Below are 19203 nucleotides of genomic sequence, written 5' to 3' on the forward strand. Positions count from 1 at the left end.
CCCTTTATTTTATAGAAATGGGTAATTTTGAGGTAAAACAAAAGAATTCATAGCCTTTATTAGCAACTTTGTAGCTAACAAACTTATCAGATACAGGCAACAAAAACTCTTTTCCAGCATATAAATTTCTGTAAAAGGGCTAGTCAGGAAATCTCCATTTGCCCTTCAAAATCTATTTCCCATCCTTATTGATGCTGCTCTGTGCTCAGGAAGATTGTCCTGAATGTACTTTAGTAACCACCTCCCTTACACTATGGCTTCCATTTGGCTTCCAATGATGGGCACTGGCAAAAGACTGAAGGATGGGAATAGAGTCATTAAGTATTTATTCCCACACAATTTCTGTTCTCTCCCTGTTTTGGCAGAGACTGTTTTCCGTTTCTATGACCACAGTTCTATAAGCAAGAAGAGTATCTTAATGCCACGACTTTCACCTCTTTCCCTTCTAAATGTAGGCGTGTTCAGGACTTCTCACTATTGCTGCTCCTGAGGTACTTTACCATTCCTTTTCTTAACTCTGTTCACACCTTTGGAAGTAAACCCTTCTTAAACCCTCTTCAATTATTTTCCCCTCCAGATAGACCAGTGGTCGGCAAACTCATTAGTCAACAGAGCCAAATATCAACAGTACGATTGAAATTTCTTTTGAGAGCCAAATTTTTTAAACTTAAACTATATAGGTAGGTACATTGTTATTAACTTAATTAGGGTACTCCTAAGTTGGCCTTTGCTAAAAATGTCCTCAATCTGATTGAGGTACGTTTGCTGAGGTCGACCCCTTCCAACTCTCCCATCCATACTTGTCTTATATACTTGTTTCGTCTATCTCCTTTCCGAAAACCGACTTCTGCGTATGGGCCACGAAGTTTCAATCGCACTGTACGTGCATGCCCGCACGTGGTATTTTGTGGAAGAGCCACACTCAAGGGGCCAAAGAGCCGCATGTGGCTCGCGAGCCGCGGTTTGCCGACCACTTAGATAGGCCATTTGTCTCCTGCTGCAAACCTGAATGAACCAGGTTACAATGAAAGAGATTAAAGACATTGCAAAAAAAGTCTAGATAAATGTCTAAATCTCATACTCTTATAGAAACTTCTAACATGCACAGTAGATCTAACGAGCATTTACACATATTTATAGGAAAGTATGGCATGGCATTAAATCGCTATGAGTATAGAAGAAACAACTGGGTGAATGATAGAAGGTGTTCACAGATCAAAGGATGCTCTATTTTGATAATGAGATTTATAGGACTATGTGGATCTTTGGGGAAGTTCACATGTCCTCAAAAAAAAAAAAAAGGGATCTTACACTTTCCCCCCATGTCTGTAGTTTATATTAATCAAGTACATACTATGTGTCAGGCACTGTGCTAAGTGCCTCTAATGTATTACCTCGTTCAATTCTCATAACCATCCTACTAAACACATATTATGAGTTAAACAGGTTAAGTAGTTTGTTCAAGGTTACAAAGAAACTATATTACAGTGATTGGATATGTATGAATCCAGGTGTTTTGATAACAATGGCCAGTTATAATCTCACTATTCTGTTCCCTTTGTCAGGGTAGATTGTCTTCATTAATTGAGTATTCAGCCAAAAAAATGCTACACATTAGTGAGAGAGAAACAGCAGAAGGTACCCTCCACTGAGGTAAATCAAATCAAATCTGGAGATCAATGAAATGACCAATATTGCAGCTAGATTTCTACCACATCCTTTGATGACACTGGGTAGGGAGTTGCTTTCAGCTGTTTGACATACTGTTATCAACAGGATTGACTTTGCAAGTTGGAAAACATTCCTCTGGCCATCATAATCAAGTAGCACCCTCTTTGTTTTCCCAGCTCGATGTGGTACTTTAGAACAGCACTGCCATGGAGCACTTTCTACAATGACGAAAATGCTACATACATGATGCCAAATACGGCACCCACTATCCACATGATGCTATGGAGCACTTGAAATGTAGTCAGTGTGACTGAGAAACTAAATTTAAATTTAAAATTCAGTAACCAAATGTGGCTACCCCTACTTTATTGACAGCATATTCTAAAGTAAAAATCTAAGATGAAATATCAATGAAATGTTTTTTTCTATATGTTTAGAATTAGAAAGTATTATTGTGAAACTTTAGTCAAAATAGGAAGAACTGGGAGCTACTTGTATTCCTAAATGAATTTGTCAGCTGCAAGAGCTGCAATCTATCAAGTATAGCCCCAAATTCAAAGATAATGTATATTCTTGGAGTATGATAGTGGATACAGTCATTGACAAAAATTCGGAAGTGTAATTTTTGGTATCAAAGTTTAGACAAAATTAGTTCAATCCTGTCATGGGGGCATGTTCACAGATGAACCTAAAGTGACACAGTTAGTAAAGGACAAAGTGGAGACTAGAATTCATATTTCTAGATAAATAATGAGATAATTGTTCACTTTAAGAAGTGATTACTTGATTTACAAAAGCACTCTCCAGCATTTAAAAAATACACCACAAAACATCCTAAAAAATGTAAAAGAATATCAATTTACATGAACTTTTCACAACACAATGAGCATAGATGGGGACTTAAAGAGTCTAAAAATCCTTTAAATGGGAACTATTTGAACATTCTAGGCTATTCTTAATTTGAAATTAAGCAATCTGAAATATACACTTTAAAAAGGGCTTATAAATACACATTTAAAATGCTTCTCTAGTCTTTTGAAAGGATTATTATCAAACATACCTTGTGCAAGTTCTTTATCACATTGTTATAAAATACAAATATAAAATCAATTTTAAAATTGTATATGTTATATTATCAACATTTTATATAGTGCTATTTCATAGGGCACATATAAAACTCATAGTCCAGAATAATTTCCTAAACACAAAAGAATATGCAAAGATATAAAAGTATACCTTGGTTTGTATCATTCTCTGTGGAATATTGTTCATGGCATTGGAAAGCCAACCTTCAAGGCTTTTTGCAAAATTTCGAATGGCTTGGGTCAAGGCACCTAAACGTTAAAGAATAAAGGCAAAATGAAAAAGATACAAAAGAACATTAATCTGTAAGCTAGATTAAGGGAAAACATGCATACACGACACGTGAAATAGCACAGAACTTATATTGTCTTCACTGATGAGCCTTTATTTAACATTATTCCTAACCTTGGAAGAGTTTGAGAATTATATTTTGGGGGCTTTGTTTTTCCTTGCAAAGTGATTTTGTTCACAGATACTAATACTACTTGGTTGGGAAATGAAAACATTCAAACATTTTTACTTATAACAACATATACCAGTTGTGAATTTTCTATCTTAGACAAACACTTTTTATTTACAGCTCTGTGCTCAAAGCTTTTTTCCTTTACAAGTTCTTCATCTTGATTTTTCAGGTTCTTAACCTATTTTCCTTTTTTTTTTTTAGTTAAAAAGAGGATCATGCAAAGCTTCCTCTCTTTTTCTAAGCCTCTATTTACATTAGAACATGCCAGCTAGAGTAGTTTTCTCTCACTCTTGTTGAAAAATAAGGTAAAAATTCACATGGCTTAACTTGAAATTTTGGATAACTATTCTCCATTTCACTTGGCAGGTAGAGATAAAAGATCAGTGTGATAAAATTACTGTCACAAAGACCAATATTCTTAAGGTATTCCTAAATTAGTCCAGTCCATACTTTTCACACATCTGTTAAAACCTGAAATAGGGGTAGGTTCCATGAGAGTGGCTTTTCATGGTGGCCATAAAGCAATTGGAAGCATCTTCAATTATCAGGGGTGACTATTTTACAAGAAGGGATCTGTTTACTGAGATTGCTGCATAAGAGAAGACCGAATTCTTCTCTTGTTCAACAAGTAATTCAGTCAATAGCATTTCCCTTCATCTGTGCCGAAGTGGAGGGAGCAGCTTTAGACACTTACTAAATATTTGAGGCATTCACAGTTAAGTCTTTGTGGGTTCCCTATTGTATGGGTAGGTATTACAACCGGTAGTCTACTGTAAGAAACAGAGAAGTTACATGTTTGTCCAAGGCTTCCCAAAATATTAATATTAATGATGAGATTAAGTTTCTCGGCTTTTCTCTTTGTGCTCAAATGAATCTGACATGCTTCTCTATTACTTTTGTTAAAGCGCAGTTAGACAATTACTTAAGTTACTTGCAAATGATATAAATATTACTAATCCAATAATAAAAACAACTATTTTTAGATAGTGACTTACTTAACTGGTCAAATGACAACAGAGAAACTGAAATGGCTAATTTTTTATTAGCAAAAACACTTGAGAAGTGCAGACCATGAGAATCATCTATTGGAAACACTGAGTTGCAAATTTGAGAACTAATCTCTTGAAATTTCCAAAACTTCCCACTTTAGCCAAAAAAAAAAAAAAAAAAAAAGACAGAAAAGTATTTTCCTGCTGCATTATGTACTAGAATCATGAAGGACAGGCATGAATGGACATGAAAAAGAGTGAAAATTAACGACGCTTTTTGAAACTCAGTAAAAGTTTTTGCAAGATTCAATTTGGCTATCTGTATTTGGCAGTTTTCTAAAATTAACATGTAACAATTATTTAATCTAAAAAAACCAAGACCCAGGAAAAGTTACTTTAAAACATTAATGAGTTTTACCTAGACAAATCTGATGCAAGGGAGATTATAAAATAAAAAGATATATTTGTATATCAGATGATTTTTAGTTTTTACTTTTTTTGTACTAAAGGACATTTTGGCCATCTTTAAATAGACCTAAAAATTGTACATTTAAGTATTACCAGTTGAGTTCTTATACAATTCTTTGCACTTAACTTTTTCTTCATTTTCAGATAAATGTATTTTAGAATATAGTAGCTTCAAGCTGACTTTAAATTAGTATGAGATGCAGACTACTTTTTGGCTAAAAAAAGGAATCCCATCTGTATAGTAAATGGTAGAGTGAAGTACTAGTAGCAACAAAATAACAATTTTTAAAATAAAGTTACGTTTTCTCTCTCTATGGTTCCTGTCAGATCAAATTGTGCACATTAACTTTGACAACTGTTCTCATGAATGGATTTTGAAATTTAAAATCTATTGCAAAGCAACTTGTTTCAACCCACTCATGATTAATATTAAGATGCATACAATCAGCAGATAGCCATCTAAACTCTATTTTAAGCTTTTTTTTAAGTTTTGTTATAGAATGGGAATTAAATTTCCAAATTTACTTGGCACATTAATGTATCTTGTAATTTCAGAGAAACTATGAAACTATACTTATGTAAAATTCCCGAGATTGAGTTGTCTGCTGAATGTAGAGACAAAGTACTTGACAGAATAAACTGGTTTTTAAATCACAATTTAAAAACAAAGGTCAAATGTATTCTGTATTTAAATGGTGGGGCTTACAGTTAACTAAAACTGATGCATGATTTAAGTTAGGAAACTGAAATTTATAAGTTAAAGTCTTGTGAGGCTAACATGGAAATTCAAGATTTTAGAGTTATTTCATGAATATTGATGTTGTTGATTTGACTCAAAAAAGAAAGTGCTCACTGACATCTCTTATATCTCATGAGAGAAATTATATGTGGGTGGGAAGATGTCTAATGGGCTACCTATGCTACTTCTCTTAAACATCTCGAGAGATTATAACTTAGAGCACAGGGAGCGAGATGAAAACAAGGAAAATCAGATTCTGAAACATAAATCAGTAGAGAATTTACACACTGAAATTTTCCATGACAACATTATTTTTAATCAATGCTTAGGAACATAGTGCAGATAGAGTAGAAAACATTAGCAATTGATAAAAATGTGAGACAATGGCAGTTGGATATTTAAAAAATAAATTTCTATACAAATGTATGTATGTTCATTGATACTGTGTGTAAATGTGTGTCTACGCATGCATTTTCAGGTGGTGAGGAACATATGAAGTAACTCATATCCTCCACTGTTACCTATCATATTTAGAAAAAAAGCAAGTATAAGTATACAAATGTTCATCACCTTTTGTTCTATTCAATACCTAAATATTGTCTGGAAAAACTTAATACAAATCACCTGTGAATGGTGTACTTGAAGTACACGGTTGCCCATTTCACAAGCTGAAAGACTGCTTTTACCTTACTAATGTCACTTTAGAGTGGAACTTCTGTCCCCAGTCTTTAAAAGTTAAGGTCACTAGTATGTGCTCATGAAGATGTAAGTGTAAAATCATTCCAACTGCTGCTAACACAAGTATCCATAGTGGGATTTATATTGACACTTGCAGAAAATAGCTTTGTTTGCTGCAAGGTAGTGTAAAAAGCAAGCATCACTTAATCCAACTTATCTATGTAATTCCTGTTTGCTTCATGGTGGGACTAAAATGCTTGCGTAGTAACATAGATTTTTCTCTCAAAATGCCAGTTAATCATTGCTGTTAAATGGAAACTGCATTTGTAGTTCAGAACATGATGTAGGTGACAAAGTAAATGCTTTTACAAAAGAATTCAATTTCAGTAGAAACCAAGATAAATTCATTTCAAATCAAAAGCAACCATGAAAGAAGCTGGCCTAGCAATTACAGGTTTCAAAAATTTTGGCTTTAGGGAGGAAACTGTGTCCTTGGATAGAATAATTTGTATGTGCTTGACTGGCCTGGGAGTGTTCTTGCAATTAGTCATTGGGCTGTCACATCCATAGATTAGCTTTTCTTTGAAAAAGAAAACTACTAAAGATTGAAAACCAGATCATTGTTCCTCTTTTACTACAGTTCTGCTCTAGGCTGCTTTCAGGCAATATTCTGTGTTGCATGTTTTCTATGTGGCAAATCTAAATGCAATTAGAATCCCTCTAGATTGCAATGTCACTTCCCAAAACTTCCTGGGTGGCATGTATGAGAACAAAAGCATCCGTACTTGTCTGCATTTAACTTACTAGGAATAGGTCTAAGGACGTCGGGGATGAGAATCTCCACCAAAGCCTGGTACATCCCATGGTCACAGTTACACATCCATTTCAGGATAGACTCATGTTTGCACAGAGTTATCAGCTTTGCTTTCGGAAGTCGACTTTCTATTTCACTCAGATTGCTGGGGTGAATAAATGTAGCAAATGAATAGATGGCAAATGAGGATAAAAAAGAAAATGGACTTTAAAAATAGTTTTAGTTTATCAAATATTACTGAGGTTAGAACTATACCACCATTGCACTGGTGCCATACGGCTGGATATATATAACATTCCCCCAGAGCTGCCTATGCACGTTAATACTTTCTGACGGTATGAAAGGCATATATGATACTAAAGTCCATGAAGATGAAATAGCTCTACCACAGCCCCCCAGTGCAATAAAATGGGAGCTATTGTACACACGCTGAAACCTCCAGAGAGCAGTTTGTGGCTTATTTCAATCTATTCATTTAATGTTATCAGGTAGGGTTCACAACTGGTATACATATCTCTAATTTATTAACTGTGACATCTACTTAGCCATGAAAATGAACTGGAAAGTTTATTGATTCTGACCTTGGTTCAGTAATGGTAGTGCCATCAGTTGGAGTAGAGGGAGAATAGCGCCAGAATGTTTGCCACAATTTTTCTATCAGGCTAAACTGAAGATTCACAACAACGTCCAATATTGCCTAGGAAACAAAATGGTTATTGGTATACCTTACAATATTTCTTATGTGGAGGTGAGAGGAGAACATAATGTAAAGGGACTTAAATGGTAAAAATACCTTTGGGTTCATAACATGGTAAAACTGGACTAAATTGGGCCAACGGAAGTAGGGAAACAAAACAGATTAGCTAAGGGGAAAAACAACTCTTAAGAGATTAGGCAGGATGACTGATAACCCACCCATAGTGGCCTCATATCTCACTCTTACTGTCACCTCTTTCCCCCCCCCATGCTTTCGTCCCTCTTCTCCATTTTCTTCTCTTACTTTTCTTTCATTTTTTTCTACCCACTGCTTCCCTCTGCCTCCAGGGTTGCTGCCATTCTTCATATTCTCAGAGCGAAGGGCACAAAACATAGATTCAATTCACGTCAGTCCTCACTGAGTTGACTGTGTCCCCTGGCCATCAAAGAGGCCGAAGTGAAGGGTGTGGGGGTGCTTGCGTGTGGCAGACAGAGTTAGGGCTAAAAGTAGCTCTGTCGAAGGCTACTGACCATGAGTCCCAAAGTGTTCCCAGCTATGCAGAAGCTGGGTCACAAACTACAGTCAAGTCAGGAAGGGCTTCAGATGATTGCCTGCCGGGCAGAAGGAGAGTACAGACAGCACCTCTCTTTGGTCAGGCAATGCCTCCCATTCAATCCTATTCTGCGCATGCCCTTTCGAGAGCAGCTTTAAGAACATCCCCTTCTCTAATCTGGCGTCAGGGGCTTTACCTTCTCCTTAATTTTACCTCCTAGAGCCATTATCCAGCTCTAGGAGATTAATTTTATTTTGAGGATGGTAAAATTTGCCACTTCCATTAACTTCTAATGATCATATTTAGTTTTGCCCTGCCCTTGCAATTAGTTTATAAATTCACCTTCAGATAAAAGCAGTCATAAAATAAAAGAATAACTTGTGCAAAGAACACATGATTCTGTGATTATTTTGAGCATAAAAGATAGAAGTTGTCAATATAGTATGTTTAATGTCCTCAGCATTGAGAATGAGGACAGCTGCCCAGTCAAGATCTACAAAATGCACATAAGCTAAGCGACAACAGAGGAAAACTGGGAGTCAATCTAAGGATTTTAGGCAAAAAGAAAAAAATGTAATGTTATAATTCTGAAGGCTGTGCTACCTGTGTAGATTGACCTTATGTATGATACAGAGAATAAATGATGATCTACACAAAAAACTCTGAAAACAATTCAAATATTAAGCAAAATCTGTTTGGGACATATTCTGGGAACTAGTAGGAAAAGCTCCAAGTAGTTAGTAATGAAAATGGAGGGAAGGGGGCAAATTAGAAAATGGTATAAAATTCAAAAGGTTAACGTACTCTTCTTCACACTTTTCTATCAGCAATAATAAAAATGCAAGTGCAAGCCCTGCAAATAAAGGGCGTATAGATGTCCCTCCTCCCAGGCAAATACTAAAACCTTCTCAAGAGGCAGGTAAAATTATAGCTGCTTTCTCAACTGTAGCTCAGGCACATTGCAAGAGAGTTCTATTAATGAAACAGCTATTAATATCTCACATAATACCTTACATATTTATAGCCATGAGATTGCTGTAAGAACACTATGTGTATGTTAAAAGAAAAAAAAAATAGTGTTGTAGCACATTATGTAGAAAATTATACTTGTTCCGTACCTAAAACTAGTGATACTTACACAATATCTTTGATAAACAAATCATGAGAATTCTAAATGATAGGCAAAATAGGTATGTTAAGCTTTCTTTAAAACATAAACTGTAGTAAACACGATATAAAATAAAGCAAGTAATTCAGTGCATCTTAAATTTAGTGACTCTTAAGTCAATCTCAAATGCCTTCAAAAAGGACATTCTTCGCAGTAGCCTCTTGAGGCAGTTTTGCAAATGAATAACACACATATCCTTTGTCCAATCACCCATTTTCAATTATGTTCATATTAAAATACATATCAAATATATTTTAAAATGGAGCAAATGACTCATGTATCTGTACTTCAAAAGTTCGGAACTTTCACAGAAAAAAATAGAATTCTTCTTTTTTCATATTTGCTCCTATGCTCCATGGGAGATGGCATGAATTCTGGTAACTCTGAAATAAATTGGGCTCATTCTATAGACTGCACACATATTAATCATCATACATGTCTATCTCTCTTCATATAGAGTTATCCTACAAATAGAAATGTTGATGAAAATTTTGTAACCCAAAGAATATTTTCATTTTATTGGGGGAGGTTTTCACTTAGAATAATCTTACTATATATTCTTTAGTAATGTAAATAATATTGCTCCAACTTATACTTTGAATAAGTATGAGAAACTTAAAGAAATACAAATTATATTTGTGTAGACTGGTTTGCTTAAAGCAAGGTTCAGAGTACAGAGAAATAAGAAAATGGTTAGAGAATCTTCATATATATGATATACATGTAAAAAGAAATTTTCCCTAGATATACAAGTATCATCCAAAAATTCTCTAATACTAGGAAAAGCAGTAGTCAAAGAGAAACATATGTTAAGTGTCTTTCATCATTGCAAGAAATGTGGGAACAGACTGGCAGGATATGCTGAAAACAATGTGGTACATGGCTTGTTAATAAAGAGAGAGCTTGCCCTTGGTTGTTAATAATCTAGCACCCTTGACAAGCACTCAGATTTATTGAAGCAGTTCTTATTTCTGGAGAATGAAAAATCTGTGAATGCTATGAACTGAGACTCCTCACTATACTGCATTGTCAACAGTCAGGAGGACAGCCCGTGAAATCTAAAGGATTATCTTTTACTTGTAAGTAGATCATATAGCGCCCTGGAATAAAGCTACCTAAATTCTAAACAGACTCCTCTTTCAAAAGGAAAGGCACTTATGAAAACTATCCTTGTAATCCATCATTCCCTCGGTACTAAGTGAGCTGCAGGTACATGTCATGCCTTGGAGAGAGTTCCCCTCCTGGAGACCATGTAGCCACTTCTGAGGAGGGATATTCAGAAAGGGACAGGAGTAGGGATGCAAAATACCAAGAGGAACTTTAATTATCACAAAAACAAAACTGGAGCCTCCATGATCCCTGGAAGTGCTTTATTAAACATTTACTGAAAATATTTTTGATAGAAAATGGTGTAAAATTCAAAAGGTAAAAAAGGTGCACTGAAAAATTAGGGCTCTTTCTCCGGCCACCCAGTCACCCAATTTCCTTTACAAAATCAACACCATTAACATTTTCATGTTTATTCTTCTGGAGAGATGTATATACATGCTGTTTTTTATTCAAATGATAGTATGCTATACACACTGCTTTGCATCTTGCTTTTTTCCTTTGAAAATAAATTCTACGTTTGTTCTATATTAGTGCATTTAGACTTGCCTATTCTTTTTAATAGCTGCATAATATTTCACTTTATAGATTATACTATATTTTATTTATTTAGTTCCCTACTAGGTATTGAAGTTATAACTAACCTTTTGCACTGGAAACAATAATACAGTAAATTAGTTCCCTTGTGCACTTATTTCTTCATCCATATGTAAACCTGTTTTCTAGGATAAAAACCTCGAAGTAGAATGCATCAAAGGATTCATTAGAATAGGCTAAGAAAATGTACAGTAAAATTCATTCTCCCTTTCCTATAGTCCTCACCTTTCTACTCTGAGATAAGAAGATAAATTAACTTATAGGTGCTCAAAGAAATATCAACTAACTTATATGTCTCTTAGGAATAAGTCTGGTTATTTTGTTTTGGTGAGTTGGCTAGCACAACTCAGCAGGGGTTGTACTATATCTGAAGAGATTTACCTCACAGTGCTCTCGATAAAGACTCTGCAGTGACTTGATATCCTCAAAGGTAGTACCATCTGGCAGAGAAGAGATTTCAACTTCTCCAAACTCTGGGAGTGCTCGAGATGCATCTGTTACCAGGACAACACAACAGAATAAAGCTTTGTGGATGGTGCCAATTACAGATTAATGAAGGAAAGTTTAAGAAAACTAAAAAGGAAAAATAAATAAATAAAAGATCAGAGGCCCAAAGAGCAAGGATTTTTTATATTGCTACAAGCAAGCAAAACTTGGCAACATCGTCAGCTCAGAAGAATAGAGGGAACATAAAAATTTTGGAGAAACTAAATTTTCACTATTACTATATCCCATCATAGTGTCTTTTAATATAAGGCACATATATATATATATATATATATATATATGTATGTATATATATGTGTATATATATATACACATACATACACATATACATACACATATACATACACATATACATATATATATATATATATATATATATATATATACATACATATATATATATATATATATATATATCTCAAGTTGCCAGAATCAATTTTGGTTATTTTTACTATTATGTTACTTAAGCATGTTAAAAATCTAGCTTTAAACTCATTATGCTCCAACTTCCTATATAATTATAAACCACAAACCTACAAAATAAAGACAAAGAAAACTACAAGAATAACATTAAACTCAACAACATTAACTTGATGTGATGGATGATGCTGTTGTCCTGTATGGAACATGACTGAGGTACTGACTGCTGTGCACAGGAACTTTTGAGTTTGACACGCTTATACCAACAGGCATTTCCTGGTGGCTGGACCTCCCATGACACTTTTCTATGTTCAGATGGGCTGTGAAACGTCCCTCCACACTGAGCACTGGGACAGCATTTAGCCTTCCCTTGGGATGAAGGCGTAATTTACATAGTAAGTCTCTGTTCTTTTCTCATAGCTCTTATCAATGCAATACACTTTGGAGTCTGCCTTATCATAAATTCAAATACAAACGTGGAAACTAAAATTGCAGAACAGTATTCCTTCTTGTCTTCTAGGTGATCCAGAATATGCTTTTATTTTTTTAAAGATAATAGTTGAAATAAAAAGATGAAATAAAAAAATATTCTTCTTGAGAGCTCAAAGGCCCATAAGAATATACCTAAGAATTTTAGTTTGGGAAATGATGCCATAATATTTTCAACTTCTCCAACTTGTCTTTCTCAGAAAGTGCACATAGACACAGAAACACATACAGACACATACACACACACACTCTCTGACAGCTTCTACTCATCTTGTTTGGTCTGCTGTACAGAAATTATGCATGTTCATCACTACAAGAGTTTTCAATTAAATTAAAGTGCCATTTTTGCACCTTTGGCTATGACAAGAAGATGCAAAATGATCAAGTTCCACTTCCTAACTCTTTAAATAAAGAGAAACATGTATATCATCTATGATTTTTTTTAAAAATATGAAGTGTTGTGATCTAGTTAAAAGAATAAATTACTTTTTAAAAGCTTATAATAACTTTTATTCTAATCTGAGGCTGTATGCACATGTAACTTTATACATAGAAAATAATTTTTTTTGGAACTTAAGTTGCTACTGAAATATAAAAAACACACAACACAATTTTGATTAAAAAAAAAGCCCAATTAATACAAATTCTGAAAAACAATTTCACAGCAAATAGCCTTTAATTTATATACATTTAGAAGTCCTACATAGCTCAAGAGTTTTAAAAATAAGCTTTAGTGAACATGAGAAAATAGAAATGAACTGGAAATGTCATACAATGTGCGTAGTTTCAGCACACAAAAAAGTCTTTCCATTTGGTTAACATCTATAATAGAAATCTCACTTGAAGAAAACACTACTATTGTTCTCTTGTCTTCAAAATCCTAAAAGCAACTAATATGCATTACACCTTAACATACCTAAAAACTGTTGATGATGTTGACTTTGGGCAATTACAGTTTGCTCAACAGATGTGCCTGTCTGTTGACCACTTCCTGTGAAACCATCTGCAACCCCATCCACTTTCTGCATAGGCTTGTACCTAAAAATATTAGATGGGAAAAAACAAATAAACCAAATTATTCCTTGCTTTTTTGTACTGCACAAAACTCCCAAGGCATTCAATTTTATCCTGTCTTCTTTAATGTTTCATGATAGTTGGATAGGATTCTTTTCCCTTGACAGTCTCATAAAGCTAAAGTGAAGAAAGTTTCTCAATTGTGAAAAGAAAAAGGGGGAGGGGCTAGGAAGAAGACCCATTTTTGAAAATTCAGAAATCTACCTAAGAAAGAGTTTTGAGGCATTTCTTTGGACAACAACGGCAAAGATGTTCCTGGTTATAGTTTTAATGATTTGAATATAACTTTTAATGGCCAATGGGTCAAGGTAGAAACTCTTTAAATACGTTGGGATTTTAATCTAAACAAAGATCTAGGAGGTAGGGCCTCAGAAATGTTGATGAATGGCTTTCAATTTATTAGTATCTCTAAAATATGAATCAGCCTATCAACTCTACCATATCTTCGAAAGCCTCCCATGCATCTCAACACATGTGTCTCCCTTAACTCTTCTCCATATTTGCAAACAGAAAAACCCTAAGTATCAGCTTGCAGCAAAATACATGCAAGAATCCATCTATAAGCCTAATTTACCAAATTAAGAAAAAGAAACCCTAAAGTCACCTACAGTTCTGTATTTATCTTTAGGTCCTAGTAATAGAAACTCATGAACTTTGCATACTGCTAAGAAATTTAAAAAAAAAAATGTTTCAGTAGCATGGTCAAGAAGGAAAGCCTGCTTGGAAGACATAAAAAATATATTAAAAACTGGGCAACCCTGCTAGGATAAACAAATACAAAATAAGAAATAAGCATCAACCCTAGCTGGTTTGGCTCAGTGGATAGAGCATCAGCCTGCTGAATGAAGGGTCCTGGGTTCAATTCCAGTCAAGGGCACATGCCTGGGTTGCGGGCTCGATCCCTAGTAGGGGGCGTACAGGAGGCAACTGATCAATGATTCTCTCTCATCATTGATGTTTCTATCTCTCTCTCCCTCTCCCTTTAGCTCTGAAATAAATAAAAATATATTTTTAGAAAAGAAAGAAACATCAACTCTAATTTTTATTTTTCCAATTTTTTTTAAGATTTAACTTATTTTATTTCATAAATTTAGAAAAACTAAGAAAAAATTGAGATTTATATCTTAGAGATACCATCATTCACTTTAGGATGTCTGTCCTTCCATTCTTTTTTTCCCTTCATTTCTAACTATACTTATAAACAAAACCACCTCCAGACATTTGACTCTTAACATTAATACCATAATGCAAGTGGATCATTAATATGAATTATTGTGACTAACAATGTCCATAATACATGAACAGGATATACTCAAAGATGGCTGCATTCTGATAGCAGATATAGAATGAATGGACCTGGTGAAACATCATACAAAGTAATGCTTTAGTTGCCTTAAAGAATGATTCAATCTTGAATGTTATTAATTATAAGTTAGATAAATGAAACTTCAAAGAAAAATTGCAAAGTCATTCATAATGAGATTTATATTTATTTCTTATATGACAAAAATAAAATCAGAAGATGAACAGAGTGAAAAAAGGGTACAATACTTCATCCTTATTATCACTTTAGTGATGATTCCACATCACCAAAATGTTGGTTGCTATTTTCTAATGATATAAAAGAACTCAAACATGTTCTTTTATTTAATGGAAAAACCATTGGAAAGTACTTTTCAATTGGTTCATACCAAGAAGTGGCAGAAGGGATAGTAATGTGATGTTCTAGAAATGCTGTTTATGAAAAATAGAATTTTTTTCATTTATTTTCCTACTTAAAAATTATCTTAGCCAGGCAAAAAATCTTTCTGAGGCAAATACTTTGAGTACTTCTGTGGGGAAGTTGCTAACCATTCATTCTGTCTAGAAAATTTGAATGATTGTATCCTTAGTAAATAAATTTAACAAAGTTTCCTGTCCTCATTGAGCCATCTCAGGTGTCATTTGATTTTACCCTCCTTTTATCAGCTATGAAATTTTATATTTTATATAAAATAGGCTAAAATTGCTTAACCATGTTTCTTCATTTAAGTTAATTAAGTATGGCATTCATGGAGTTAGTAAACAAAAGTGGTTAAAGGAATTTGAATTATTTACTCTGAAGAAGAGAAAATGGAAATGTTTCCTATAGAATTCAATATATTAAATTTTAACATTGGATTAGTGAGTAATTATGAGATTTTGCCAAGCTATGCTTCATCAAATTTCCTTTGTCCTTCACAAGTGCTTAATGGGCACAAATATCAAGGACAAGTGGAATTTCACCATAAAAGGAAATGACATATTTCTCTCAGTCTGTGAGTTTTCAGAGAATGGATGCTATCTCACAACCTTCTTGCACACAGTACTTAGCAAGCCTGCAATCTTACAAATAAAATTATCTGCTCCCTCAGAAAAATGTAGACATGAACGTTCCTAAGGGAAAGAGAGATTATATTTTTAACAAGCACTCAAAATCATAATTCATTATAATTAATGCATGATTATACATAATAATAATAATGATACTGAGTGGGAAGCATTGATTATATGTACAGTGTATTACACAGGAGATGAAAAATGCATCAATATTAGCTTATGGGGAAAAAGAAAATCAGCTGGTGAATTCTGGAGAAATGTTGCAGATCAGTACTTAAATACAAAACTTATATAGGAGACGTAAAGAAGAAAAAAAAAGAAAATAGAACTGAGAAATTAGTGTTTTTATTCTAATCATAAAATTAAGGGTAGCAAGGTAAATAGTGGATTAAATGGATCAGGCAAAGATGCACTACGTGCATCCATTCTTGGTTACTCTGTCGATAGGCTCTTTATAAGCGAGAACGTTATGTTGTACTTCCTCAGAGAAAGGTATGGGGATAAATTTGGTAGGGGTCTGTGCCATAAAGAATGACATCAAGAAGCACAGGAGTATGGTTGTGTACAAGAGCAGTATTAGTGAGAGCTAAATATGAGACAGCTTCCAGGTAGTGCTAACTTTAGCTTTTCCTGCTTTAACTACTAAATCATGTGATAGAACAGTGTATTGTCTGGCATTGCATTTGGTACTTAGAAGGAATTCCCGGAAATCACAAATATTGGACTGAGGAAAGCTAGATGTTCATATTCCTGATGCTCTAAGAAAAAAATCCTATCCCTGCCATCACCTCAGAGGGTTGGGTCTTCCCAGAGGAAGATGGAGTTTAACAGGAAGTCAAGAATAGGAACATTAAAAATAGGCTAAACAAATATCTGTGGTAACTGATTCTGCTTGGAAGAAACAGTTATAGATATTACTAGAGGCCCGGTGCACAAATTCATGCACCAGTGGGGTCCCTCAGCCTGGCCTGTGGGATCGGGCCGAAACTGGCTCTCTGACATCCCCCGAGGGGTTCCAGATTGCAAGAGGGCACTGGCCAGGCCGAGGGACCCCACCGGTGCACAATCGGGGCTGGGGAGGGACATGGGAAGTTGGCCAGTCCGGAGGGACCATGGGAGGGCTCCAGGGCATGTCTGGCCCATCTCGCTCAGTCCCAATCGGCAGGACCCCAGCAGCAAGCTAACCTACCAGTGGGAGCATCTGCCACCTGATGGTCCGTGCATGTCATAGTGACTGGTTGACCAGTCGACTGTCTGCCCCCTGGTGGTCAGTGCATGTCATAGTGAGCAGCTGAGCAGCCTTAGCATATCATTAGCATATTACACTTTGGTTGAAAGGATGACCGGACACTTAGCATATTAGGTATGTCAGTATCTGGGTAGCTTTCCATAAATTTCAAATGATAAACTCGTGCTAGGTCAACCCAACAAAATCCTGGGATTCGGGTTTAGGAATTGATTATTTTAACAAGTTCTGAAATGTTTCTTAAGGAGCCTGCACAGCACCAGTCCATAGGAGCCTCTTGGCCTGATATAAATTCCTTCAGCCCACTTCTGTAGAAGTATATTGCTAACATTAGAGATAAGCCATTTTTTTATAACTGTCATCAGTTTTCAATAAACTGCATGTGGAATATAAGTAAATACCTCTGAATGTATGGTGAATGCATGAATGAATGCTCAGAGTAACGTATTTCATTTTACATACTATTAATTGATCTTAACATGTATCAAATCAATGTAACAAACATTAATTGAGCATTTACTATAGGCATATAGGGGAATGGATTTGAAAAGGCTGCATATAAATAGAATTTTTCCAGCACAGTTTTTTTTTTATAATCTATTGATTTATATGATAATTCAACATTCTCTTAACTCTAGTTGAATTTCAACTGATGTCTTAGAATTAAAACAATCATTTTCAGGTTTCCTGTCTCTACCTTTTTCATAAAATCATCACCATTTAAATTATAAACTGTAAAAACCAGAGATATTTTTTACTGAAACAAAATTGTTGAATCCTTTAAAAAACAAAACAGCTTAGTAATCTTTTAAACAACAGAACTCGCTCCCTTTTCCCATTTATTTTACAAGTGCATTATTTTTAGATTAGGTTTCCTTATAGTAGATTCTTAGCACTCCCTAGTTGCCTGTACTCTGAGAAAGACCTGTGCTGCAATCTAACGAAGAAACAGCTCTTGGTTTCAAAGTCAGTAAGAGGCAAATGATAATTTTAACAGCTTGCAACTCCATGGGCAATCAGAGCTAAAGTTGTTAATGATTAAGAAATCAAAGAAACTCTAATGCTTTAATAGCTGAGTGCATGCATGAAACCTGTCACTAACACAGAAAATCTGGAAAATTATTAGGAATCTTTCACCATGGGGTTAGTCTTAGCTGTTATTTAGAACTTGGACAGCTATAACTCTACTGTAAAATAATATCTAATTCTGTCAATAATTTCACATGGACAGACACTGGAGGAGTCCAAAGGAAGGCAAAGAACCATTGCATTCAATGAACAGTACCAGGTGGAAGGACTTTCAACAGACTAAATGGAACATTTGGAAAAATACCTTTGAAGCGAAAAATGCAAATGCAAAATCTGAATTGTACAGGCAAATAGAGTCATCATTAATGTAAAACTCTAGACAGTATGTAATCATTTAATTTGCATGAACAAATCTATATACTGAGCTCATAATCAGGGCAAGAAGCTAAAATTTTTTATTGGAATATTGAAATTCTCTTTGGAAATATTGTCCCAGAAAGTGTTTCTATGACTTGAGGTCTGAAATGAACCAAATGATATAAATGTGAGATCAGAGAAAATAGTGAATGTTAAGAGTGCCATTTTTTTTTCAGAATAGTAACTAACTCCTTGATGTCACACTGAATATGTCTGTATCTAAATGGATTCCCACATCCACCCTGCTGGTCAATGCGAGCTACTCCCTCTTCATTAGTTCTACATCTATAATTGGGCAAAGGGAGAAGGAAAATTTTAAATTCAAATGAGATAGTAGTATTAATTACAGCAGTTCTAGGAAAAAATCTGGGAGAGGTGGGGAAAGGAGAAGGTTGAAGCTACTGGCTAAAATGAAAGCTGTGGATCATTCATTCATTTAACACATATTTGACAATATGCTCAGTGCTCTCTTAGGTGCTGAGGATGAAATGTGCAAAGAGGCAGACAGGGTTCTCTTATTTCATGAATTTCTTCACTGACTCCTCTTAGCATAGATAATTTAGAGTTAACTGTATAGAACTGACTTAGTCTTGTTACAAATATTCACGGCACTTTCATGACAGCTCTTTTATCTAT

The 19203-nt window shown here is 34.8% G+C and overlaps 1 protein-coding gene across 36 annotated transcripts in view; it reads right to left on the reverse strand.

Moving 5' to 3' along the window:
• RFX3 (regulatory factor X3) overlaps positions 1 to 19203 on the reverse strand; it is a 272040-nt gene that overhangs the window by 35719 nt on the left and 217118 nt on the right. For all 36 annotated transcript variants that reach the window (XM_036331012.1, XM_036331011.1, XM_036331005.1 and 33 more), the window contains 5 exons: positions 13360 to 13481; positions 11409 to 11521; positions 7487 to 7602; positions 6896 to 7050; positions 2908 to 3005 (listed from right to left, as the gene is read on the reverse strand). In XM_036331012.1, coding sequence (XP_036186905.1) covers positions 2908 to 3005; positions 6896 to 7050; positions 7487 to 7602; positions 11409 to 11521; positions 13360 to 13481 — 604 coding nt within the window. The remainder of the gene's footprint in view (positions 1 to 2907; positions 3006 to 6895; positions 7051 to 7486; positions 7603 to 11408; positions 11522 to 13359; positions 13482 to 19203) is intronic.

This window comes from Myotis myotis, unplaced genomic scaffold (assembly GCF_014108235.1).
Source record: "Myotis myotis isolate mMyoMyo1 unplaced genomic scaffold, mMyoMyo1.p scaffold_m19_p_12, whole genome shotgun sequence".
NCBI lineage: Eukaryota > Metazoa > Chordata > Mammalia > Chiroptera > Vespertilionidae > Myotis > Myotis myotis.